The sequence below is a fragment of the Callithrix jacchus genome, chromosome 2 (assembly GCF_049354715.1).
Source record: "Callithrix jacchus isolate 240 chromosome 2, calJac240_pri, whole genome shotgun sequence".
In the NCBI taxonomy this organism is placed as follows: domain Eukaryota; kingdom Metazoa; phylum Chordata; class Mammalia; order Primates; family Cebidae; genus Callithrix; species Callithrix jacchus.
Genome location: NC_133503.1, coordinates 17315445 through 17325984, shown reverse-complemented (window position 1 = coordinate 17325984; position 10540 = coordinate 17315445). Strand labels below are relative to the sequence as shown.

The window sequence follows — 10540 nt, the reverse complement described above, 5'->3', positions numbered from 1 at the left end:
GACTGACGCTCAGTGAGGTTAGGTGACTGATATGAGGTCATATACCCCCTGAGAACTGTGCCAGGGTTTGAACCCCAGTACACCTGTCCGATTTGGGTATTCTGCATGTCCAGCCCCTCCCCCACTGCCTCATCTCATGTGCCCTTTCACTCCAGTCCTTAGTTCTCTCCTCCACGCCAGCTGTTTATCCCACAAGTTTATTTAGGATAAACTTGTCTGTGGGAGGATTGCTAGCTCCAAAGGTTGCACATAAGGAGACTCCACAAACCTGCAGATGATGCTTCCACTGTCAGGTTGAAAGCAGGTCTCCTCTCTGAGCTTGGCATCGGGCCAGTCACCTGGAGGAATCCCAAAGCGGTGATAGAAGCCCCTGAGCATCCTTCCTGCCCTCCACGCCGTCAGGAATGTCAGCTGATGCTGTCTCCAGGTGAGCGGAGACATGCAGGTGCGTTCCTGAGTCACACACAGGTCACGTCCCTGGCAGAAACCCAGCCTGCTCTCCAACAACACCCTCCAGCCGTTCCCAATATCACGCAGATGATAGAGCAGTGAGACAAAAATTGGACGAGTGAGGCCGGGTGTGGTGACTCATGCCTATAATCCCAGTACTGTGGGAGGCTGAGGCAGGTGGATCACAACGTTGGGAGATCGAGATCATCCTGGCCAACAAGGTGAAACCCTGTCTCTACTAAAAATACAAAAAAGTTAGTCAGGCATGGTGGCGTGCGCCTGAAGTCCCGGTACTCAAGAGGCTGAGGCAGAAAATCACTTGAACCCAGGAGGCGGAGGTTGCAATAACCCAAGATTTCACCACTGCACCCCAGCCTGAGTGACAGAGCAAGACTCTGCCTAAAAAACAAAAACAAAACAAAAAAACTAGATGACTTGGCCACCAGTAAAGGAGGCCCAGGGTTTAGGGTTTAGTTCTTTAGGTGGAACAAGCCCAGTTATCCCATGGAACTGATGTTTATGGTTTCTCTGAATAAACATAGAAATTGATCCTCTCAATCATTCTTTTTTTGAGACAGGGTCTCACTCTGTCGCCCAGGCTGGAGTGCAGTGGTGCAGTCTCAGCTCACTGCAACCTCCACCTCCTGAGTTCAAGCAATTCTCCTGCCTCAGCCTCCAGAGTAACTGAGATTATAGGTGCACGCCAGCACACCTGGCTAATTTTTGTATTTTTAGTAGAGACGGGGTTTCAGCATATTGGCCAGGCTGATCTCAAACTCCTTACCTCAGGTTATCTGCCTGCCTCACCCTCCTAAAATGCTGGGATTACAGGAGTAAGCCACCACGACTGGCCTTAATTGCATTTTCTTAATGAGTATTAATGATAATCACCTTTTCAGGTGCTCATTAACCATTGTGATGTCTTGTTTTGTGAAGTGTTTGTGTTCATATATTTTTGCCTAGTTAAAAAAAAAAGAGCTGTCTATGTTTTTCTTATTGACGTGTAGAAGTTCTGGGTGTGAGTCATTTGTCAAAAACATATGTTGCAAACCTATGTATTCCTAAGGCTTGCCTTGTCATCCTCTCCTAATGGTCTCTTGATGAACGGGCCATTTTTCTCAACGGTGATGAAGGCCAGTCTTTCATTTTGTGATTAGCACTTTTTAAAGAACTGGTTTTGTTTTGAGATAGGATCTCGCTCTGTTGCGCAGCCTGGAGTGCAGTGGCGCGATCGTAGCTCACTGCAGGCTCAAACTCCCAAGCTCAAGCCATCCTCCTTCCTTAGCCTCTGGAGGAGCTAGGATCACAGGCCCAGACCACCACACCTGGCTGATTTTTGTATTTTTGCTGAGAGTGGGTTTGCCTATGTTGCCTAGCCTGGTTTCAAACTCCTAGCCTCAAGCAATCTGCTTGCCTCAGCCTCCCAAGGTGTAGAGATTACAGGGACGAGCCAACATGCCTGCCTTAAAGTACGTGTCTAGATGACTTTGTTTATCCCAAAATCACAAGGCATTCCCGTTTCCTTCTAGCAAAATTGTTGTTTTTACCTCTCACATCTAGGACTATAATCTATTTCAAATTAATTTTTGGATATGGTGTGAGGTAGGGGGCTTTTATTGAAAAGACCATCCTTTCATCAGTGATTTCCAGTGCGTTCCTGACCCTATGGTTAGAATTACCTTCTTTAGGCACTCATAGGATCACTCCATTTTCCCATCTGTCTTCAATGGCAGACCATTGCTCTTATGGACAATAATCAGATGATGATCAGCTCCTTGTGTAACAGCACCCAGCTTGATCTGCCACCTCCTGTTTCGCCTGCCAAATCTTGTCTTGTGTCTGTCTGCATTTCCACTTTGAATACAGAGTTCTTTGATCAGGTCACACCCTCCTCCCCAAGCCCTTCCCATGTAGTGTTTTCATCCTGTTGGACTACTTAGTCAAACTTCAAGTCTCATTTCTTCCAGAGCCTTCTCAACAACACATTCCCTGTCCTTTAAATCTAGGTTGAATGACTTCCATATATGTGTTTGTCATACCCCTGAGTTTCTAATTATATTTATGTGTTTATTTTATTTTTTGAGACGGGGGTCTCACTCTGTTGCCAAGGCTGGAGTACAGTGGTATGATCTCAGCTCACTGCAGCCTCCACCTCGTAGGTTCAAGCAATTCTCCCACCTCAGTCTCCTGAGTGGCTGGGATTACAAGGGCGTACCACCACATCCGGATAATTTTTACATTTTTAGTAGAGACAGCGTTTCACCATGTTGTCCAGTCTAATCTCGAACTCATGCCCTCAGGTGATCCACCTGCCTCAGCCTCCCAAAGTACTGGGATTACAGGCGTGAGTCACCATGCCTGGCCTTTTTTTTCTTCTGCTCTGTCATCTGTCCAGGCTGGAGTGCAGTGATGCAATCTTGGCTAACTGAAACCTCCACCTGTTGGGGCTCAATTGATCCTCCCACCTCAGCGTTCTAAGTAGCTGGGATTACAGGCACCTGCCACCACACCCAGCTAAATTTTGTATTTTTAGTAGAGACAGGACTTCATCATGTTGGCCAGGCTGGTCTCGAACTCATGGTCTCATGATCCACCCACCTCAGAGTGATCCACTCCGGACCTCAGGTGATTCACTCCTCCCAAAGTGCTGGGATTACAGGTGAGAGCCACTGAGCCCAGCCTTCTAATGATATTTAAATATCTCCCCTACTATAACTTCTCTGAGGGAAAGGAGGCCTATTTAGTTCGCATGAGGGGTGTGTCAAAGTACTGTTGAATGAATACATTTAAGGGACAATCCTGTCCCAGGAACCCAGAAAGCATGGACCTTGGAGAAACAAGGACGTTTCCAGTGTCAGATCTAGTGCTTGGCAAATAGATTATTATTTTCGAGGCTCGATTTCCAAATCTGTAAATTAAGATGTACTATTCTCTACATAGGATTGTAGTGGGCATCAAATAAGATAATGTGGCTGGTCGTGGTGGCTCACACCTGTAATCTCAGCGTTTTGAGAGGCTGAGGCGGGCACATCACTTGACGCTAGGAGTTCGAGACTAGCCTGGGCAACATAGTGAGACCCCACCACCACCACCTCCATCTCTACAAAAAATTAAAAAGTTAGCAGGGCAAAGTGGCGGGCGCCTGTGCTCTCAGTTACTTGAGGTTGAGGCAGGAGGATCTCTTGAGCCTGTGAGTTCGAGGCTGCAGTGAGTGTGATTGTGCCTCTGCACTCCAAGCCTGGGCAAGAGAGGGAGACTTTGTCTTTAAAAATAATGAAATGGTTAAACCAAATTTCTTCTCTTCAGAGGACAGTAAAAAAAGAAAATAATAAAATGGGCCGGGCGAGGTGGCTCACTTCTGTAATACCAGCACTTTGGGAGTCCGAGGATGGCGGATCACGAGGTCAGAAGTTCAAGACCAGACTGGCCAACATGGTGAAACCCGGTCTCCACGAAAAAATACAAAAATTAAGTGGGCATGGTGACTCGTGCCTGTAATACCAGCTACTTGGGAGGCTGAGGTAGCAGAATTACTTGAACCGAAACTCTGGAGGCGGAGGCTGCAGTGAGCCGAGATCGCACCACTGCACTCCAGGCTGGGCTACAGAGTGAGACTCCATCTCAAAAAAATAAAATAAAATAAAAATAATAATAATAATAATGATAAGGTAATGTGCAGAAGTATTCAGCAGTAATTGGCACGCGGAGGGCCCATTGAGATTTTTTTTCTTTTTTTGAGACAGAGTCTCGCTCTATCACTCAGGCTGGAATGCAATGGTGTTATCTCGGTTCACTGCAACCTCCGCCTCCCGGGTTCAAGCAACTGTCCTGCCTCAGCCTCCCGAGTAGCTGGGACTACAGACGCCCAGCTAATTTTTGTATTTTTAGTAGAGACGGGGTTTCACCATGTTGGCCAGGCTGGTCTCGAGCTTCTGACCTCAAATGATCCACCCACCTCGGCCTCCCAAACTGCTGGGATTACAGGCGTGTACCACCGCGCGCCGCGATTGAGTAAGAGGGTACGCAGAGAACAGACTCCCGCCCGCTCTTCCCCATGCACATGCGCGGCCGCCGCGCGCCCTCAACCAGGCCCTGCGCGCCCCTACGCGTCCTCACGCGTGCGTGATCCACCGGAACCCGAGCACGGGCAGGAGGTGAGAGGCGGGGCCTCCACAGTACGTATGCGCTGTGCGAGGCCGTGCGTCGCGGGGGGCGGGGTCGCGCAGTCGCACCGGCGCCCCGGCTCCGGAGCATAAACAAGAGCGGGGACGGGATGAGGCGGTGGTTGATCCCCGGGAGACTAGTGGTGGCAACGGAGGCGGCGAGCGGGGCCCGGCGCCGACACTGAGTGCAGCCTGACCCGCCCTCGCGCGCGCGCGCGCCCTCCCTGGCCGGGCCCACCCGCCGCGCGCCAGCCATGAACCTGGCGAGCCAGAGCGGGGAGGCCGGCGCCGGCCAGCTGCTCTTCGCCAACTTCAACCAGGACAACACGTAAGGCCAGAGTCGGGGTCAGGGTCTGGAGTTGGGGTCGGGGTGAGGCCGGGGTCGGGCCTGGGCCTTGGCAGCGTGGGGAGGTCTTCGCTGCCAAGCTCAGCGGAGTCGCAGTTTCGGCCTCCCTGTGGGCCAAGGCGAGCAGAGGCGTCCCCAGGGGCGGGCCTGGGGCGCGCAGGGAGGGGCGCCCTCCAGGGAGACCCTCGGGTGCTGCCCTGCAGCTGCGGCCTCGGGGCGGGAGAGGTGGTGAAGAGGCGGCTGCTTTCACCCTCCTGCGGGGAGGCCCCCTGGCTTTACACCTCAGTACTTCTCGCAAAGTTGGGGCCAAACTTTGGGGCTTGGCTTGTCTAGGCCGCCTGTGGAGCGGTGGGAGTGAGTCGCTTCCTCTTCTCTCCTCTCCCTGCTTCTTGCTTAGCGTCTCCTATCAGTCTCTTCTGAATCAGCCCCTTCTCACTGTCTCTTCATCGTCTTAAGGCCCCTTCTCTCTTTCTGATGTTCTTTTCTTTCTCATTGTTCTTTTTTTTTTTTTTTTTTGAGAGGGAGTCTCTGTCACCTCGCAGTAGCGTGATCTGATATCAATGCAACCTCCACCTTCCGGGTTCAAGCAGATCTCCTGCCTCAGCCTCCCAAGTAGCTGGGATTACAGGTGCCCACCACCATACCCTGCTAATTATTTTGTATTTTTAGTAGAGACGGGATTTCAACATGTTGGCCAGGCTGGTTTCGAACTCCTGACCTCAAGTGATCGCCCACCTCCGTCTCTCACAGTGCTGGGATTACAGGCGTGAGCCACCACGCCCAGCCCGCACTGTTCTTTTTGGCAGGTAACTTTGATGTCGTCTCCAGCAAGGAACAAACTTAGCAATAACCTTGGCATCTGGCCTACCTAGGGAGAACCTGAGCCAAGAGAGGGGTTACAGACCAGTGCCCCAGGAGTCTCGGAGCTCTAGGGGGTGGGTCATCCTCAGGGCAAGAGAAGACCTTAGTGCCAGCCCATGCATTCGGAAGCTGTTTGTCCACAGTGATATGAGTTAGAAGCTGGGTCTTCAGATTCCTGGGAGGAGGACTTGTGAGGATGGTTAATAGATCAGCTTTCTGGAGAGAGGAGGATGAGTTATGGGGTTGGAAGGGAGGAGAGCCATCTTGGAAGTGAGTAAGAGGAAGTGATGAAAGAGAGGAGGAGTGGGTCATGTGGCTTCTTACTAAGTAATTGGTTGAGTTGTTACTGCCTGAGTGGAATTAAAGCAGAAAACGAGATTTTTTTTTTTTAAAGGAAATTTAAAGTTTAGAATGGCCGATATCCAGTGGATGGTGTGCAGCAAGTGTTCAATAGCACTGTCACAACGCTGTGAAGACAGTCGCACAGTTGGACTATGTGAGAGTTGGAAGGGGCAGATCGCCTCATCCCACCACAGATGAGGAACTCGTTCTGAAAGGTTCTGAGCTGGCCTGGGTCTTAGAATTGGTTAATTGTGGAGTGGGAGCAGGAGTCGAGTCTAGCCTCCTGAGTTCTCTCCCAATATTATTTCTGCTCTGCCATGCTGGTTTTTTCTACCTGTGGAGTAGAATTCTGAAGACAATGAATTTAGAAATCATAGCATAACAATGTATAAAGATTACTGTAGTGTTCAATGTGACCAAAAGCCAGACAGCAGAAACAGTTCAGACAGCCTGTTGCAGTTGAAGTGGAATAGACTATGTTCAATCCAAGTAGGGAAGAGGACATTCCAAACCAATTGTGATTTGGTTTTGAAGCCCAAGCCCACAGTATTTTGAGACCAGTAAGAAATGGTAGTAGGGGGTTTTATGCCTTATATAAAGTAGAGAGTTTCCAAAACATCATCGACCACTCTTTCAGTTTTTCACTAATTATTTACAGCAGAATGAAATCAAATAAAGAAAAGCATTCTCTTTTGCTGTGACTTCAGCTAGACTGCCATGTTCCCAGTGTAATAGAAGAATGTCACTGTGGCCTGAATTAGGATCTTTTCACACTTGGAAATTTTCACATTTACCCATGTTTCTATGTGCCCTGGAGTTATTATGTTCAAGAAATTGTAACTTTGGGATTTCATAACTTTGACTTGTCGGAGAGACCTTGATGTAGTGTAAACCTAAATTGGAATGAAGAGTAAGTTAGGGTTATACTCAAAGCTGACTAGACCAAAATGACTGTAATTTGTTTTAAATCTACCATTGAAAGAAACAGAGAAGTTCCCGGAGGGAGCTTTAATGGCTTTTACCTTTTCCTCCCTTCTTAATCTCCAGAATTTATTGAGGAACATAATTTTTAGCAAGACAAAGAATGTCCATCTAGAACTCACATTGACTGTATTCGGTAAGAAAATTTGGAAGCCAGTTCTCTTACTATAATATATGTTAGTTATAGGGTCATTTCACTTTTTTTGTCTTTTAAATTTTTTCTGTAGTCGTTACATATCAAACTATAACTGTCCTGCCTTTCTTCTTGTACTGGTAATATGATTTCCAATATTGTACTTTCTCATGATTCTTATCTTAAAAGTGTAAATAAGTTTTATTTGCATTTTACCATCTGTTTGTTTTTGTTTTTGTGTTTTTTTTTTTTTTTTTACCTAGAGCAGTGAAAAGGGGATCAAGAGCAACTGGTCCTGGCCATCGCGCTGTTGTCTGGTTAGTTCCAACCCTGGTTTCTGAAAGTATCACCTTGGAAGGCTTATGTTAGAGGACTTTTGGCTTTCTGAAATTGAAGTGAAATTAATAAGTGGCAGAGGATCACTTGAATCTTAAATGGAAATACCAAGGACTAAATTTTTCCGGTGGACACTGCAGCTTGTGGGAAGTTAGTGATGTGGCAATGTCTATTTTAAACGCCACATGTAAAAGGGATGGCGTAAAGAAGGGACTTGACTTTCCAAGTCTTGTGTTTGCAGAATTTATGTTCTGAAGTGTCTGGGAACAATAGGAGAAACCTATTTGCTTCTACCATGTCTCTTGTAGGTTACGTCATTGTGCTGGAAAGGTACTGCTCTCCTCTCTCTGCTCATCTGTTAATCAAGGGTTTTGGTTTTTGTATTTGAGATGGAGTCTCACTCTTGCCCAGGCTAGAGTGCAGTGGCACAATTGTAATGATCATAGCTCACTGCAGCCTTGAATTCCGGGGCTCAAGTGGTCCTCCTGCCTCAGCCTCCCGAGAAAATGGGACTCTAGGCATGGGCCCCCACACCTGGCTTATTTTAGTTTTTGTAGGCAAAGGGTCTTGCTCTGCTGACCAGGCTGGTCTTGAACTTCTGGCTTCAAGCTATCTTCCTGCCTCAGTCTCCAGAGTATTGGGATTACAGGTGTGAGCCATTGTGCCCGGCCTGAAGATGGTTTTTAAGATCCTTCACCCTGAAAGTGTTAAGTCGTTCTGCCTGCTCTGCAGGAGGGTATGTTGGAGGAGGGCAGGGGGTGACTGAGGAGGATATTGTCCAACAGCAGTGACCACTGGGAAGGAGACTGACTCGTCATCGGGACTTGTGTGACCCACAGGACGTGCATCATGCAGCCAAGGAAGAAGTTAGGTGACGCCCAGTTTCTGGCTTGGGTTCTGGATGAACGTGATAACATCATGGTGAAAAAGCCTAGAAAGAGCGACCTCTGCCCGGGATACTGATGAGTCAGAAAGGCTGCAGGGATAGGGAGGTGGAGGTCTGGAATGGAGAGGATGTGAGGCGGAGCGGGGATGGGGCAAGCTGTCCATAGCCCTGAAAGAGAGGGCACCAGGGCCTACCCACTGGAGGTCTGGACTGGCAGCCACAGTTGAGGTTGCTTTAGGTTACAGTGTTGGGCTGTATCCATCTAAGCTCGCCATCGAGTATGGCTCCTCTGCAAAGATCATGAAGGAGGAGAGCCTTTACGGACTGACAATTAGGGATGGTGGAGAAAAGGAAGTTAAGCAGAAGATCTGACTCACATCTTCATTTTTTAGTGGCCATCACTGTCTTTTTAATGTTGAAGGTTCAAGTTTAAATTCATTGACAGAGGCTTTCAGTTCAAAATGATGGATCAGACATAAACATTTATTGTGGCTCCATCCCCAGGCCCTAATAAAATGTTAATCAGTAAAATATCAAAAAGCTGTATTTTCTAATTTTAAACATTTCTTAATTTTTAATTTTTGTAGAGATGGGGTTTCACTTTGTTCCCCCGACCGGTCTCAAACTCCTAGCTTCAAGTGACCCTCCTGCCTGAGTAGCTGAGATTGCAGATGCAAGCCACCACTCTTGGTCTCAAAAAGATATTTCAAAAAGCTTAAATCCATAGGATAGAAAGAATGAGAATGGAGATACTAGCCAGTTTGGAAGCTAGCAAGTGGTAAAGGAAGCTGGATCTAAAATTGCTAATGGAGAAAGCAGAGAAGCAACATAGTTTAAACTGCAAAATCCCCGACAGGCTCAGGAATGGGCAGTCCAGGGCTCCAGAAGCAGGGTGGTGGGGGTGTGAAATGAGGAGGATGGGTTCCAGTGTGTTTAAAATGCAGTGACTCTCCTTTCCTAGCAAGGGACAGGCCTGGTCTCTGCGGAGGGTAGAGCAGAGTCTCTGGGTTTTGACACCAGGCACAGTTGAAGATTGGGGTATTGAGCAAATACACTTTTTTGGTTATGATGTGCTAGTTTTCCTCTTTGTCAGTGAAAGATCCCACTGATGGGCCAGTTACAGTGCCTTATGCCTGTAATCCCATCACTTTGCAAGGCCAAGGTAGGAGAATCCCCTGAGTTTAGGAGTTTGAGACCAGGTTAGGCAACATGGGGAGACCCTGTCTCTACACAAAACACAAAAATCAGCCGGGTGTGGTGGCATGCGCCTGTGGTCCCAGCTACTCAGGAGGCTGAGATGGGAGGATTGCTTGAGCTCAGGAGAGGTTGGGGCTACAGTAAGGCGAGATGGTACTGCTGCACTCCAGCCTGGGTGGCAAAGTGAGACTCTGTCTCAAAAAAAAGAAAAAATCCCACTCTGTTGCCGTAAAGAAATAAACATTTTTTGGCAATAAAACTGTGTTAGGGCAGATCTCATACTTGCTCTGCCTCTCCCATTAATATGTCAGCCATTTTATGGTCAGGTCAGTTTCAAAATGGTTTAAAGCAAAATCTCCATAGGTGTGTGGAACTCGATTGCTTGATGTTGAGATGAAAATATCAATTGTATTTATATTTAATACCATTCTTTAAAAATATTTACCTTTGGCCGGGCACGGTGGCTCAAGCCTGTAATCCCAGCACTTTGGGAGGCCAAGGCGGGTGGATCACGAGGTCAAGAGATCGAGATCATCCTGGTCAACATGGTGAAACCCCATCTCTACTAAAAATACAAAAAATTAGCTGGGCATGGTGGTGCGTGCCTGTAATCCCAGCTGCTCAGGAGGCTTAGGCAGGAGAATTGCCTGAACCCAGGAGGCAGAGATTGCGGTGAGCCGAGATCACGCCATTGCGCTCCAGCGTGGGTAACAAGAGCGAAACTCCATCTCAAAAAAAAAAAAAAAAAATACCTTTGGCCCGAGTGGTGGCTCATGCCTGTAAACCTAGCACTTTGGGAGGCTGAGTCAGGTAAATCACCTGAGGTCAGGAGTTCAAGACCAGCC

The 10540-nt window shown here is 47.9% G+C and overlaps 1 protein-coding gene across 15 annotated transcripts in view; it reads left to right on the top strand.

Annotated features, from left to right (window-relative positions):
• The first annotated feature begins 4674 nt into the window (after positions 1-4674).
• The window catches only part of WIPI2 (WD repeat domain, phosphoinositide interacting 2), a 43330-nt gene continuing 37464 nt past the window's right edge, over positions 4675-10540 (top strand). For 9 of the 15 annotated variants that reach the window (XM_054248941.2, XM_054248939.2, XM_054248928.2 and 6 more), the window contains exon 1: positions 4675-4941. Coding sequence is in view for 12 of the 15 variants with exons in the window: in XM_078358292.1 (XP_078214418.1) it covers positions 4868-4941 (74 nt within the window). In the remaining 3 variants the exon portion in view is untranslated. Of the gene's footprint in view, positions 4942-7539; positions 7594-10540 lie in introns of all 15 variants that reach the window. The other 6 variants (XM_078358285.1, XM_054248920.2, XM_078358275.1 and 3 more) reach the window with 1 other exon arrangement.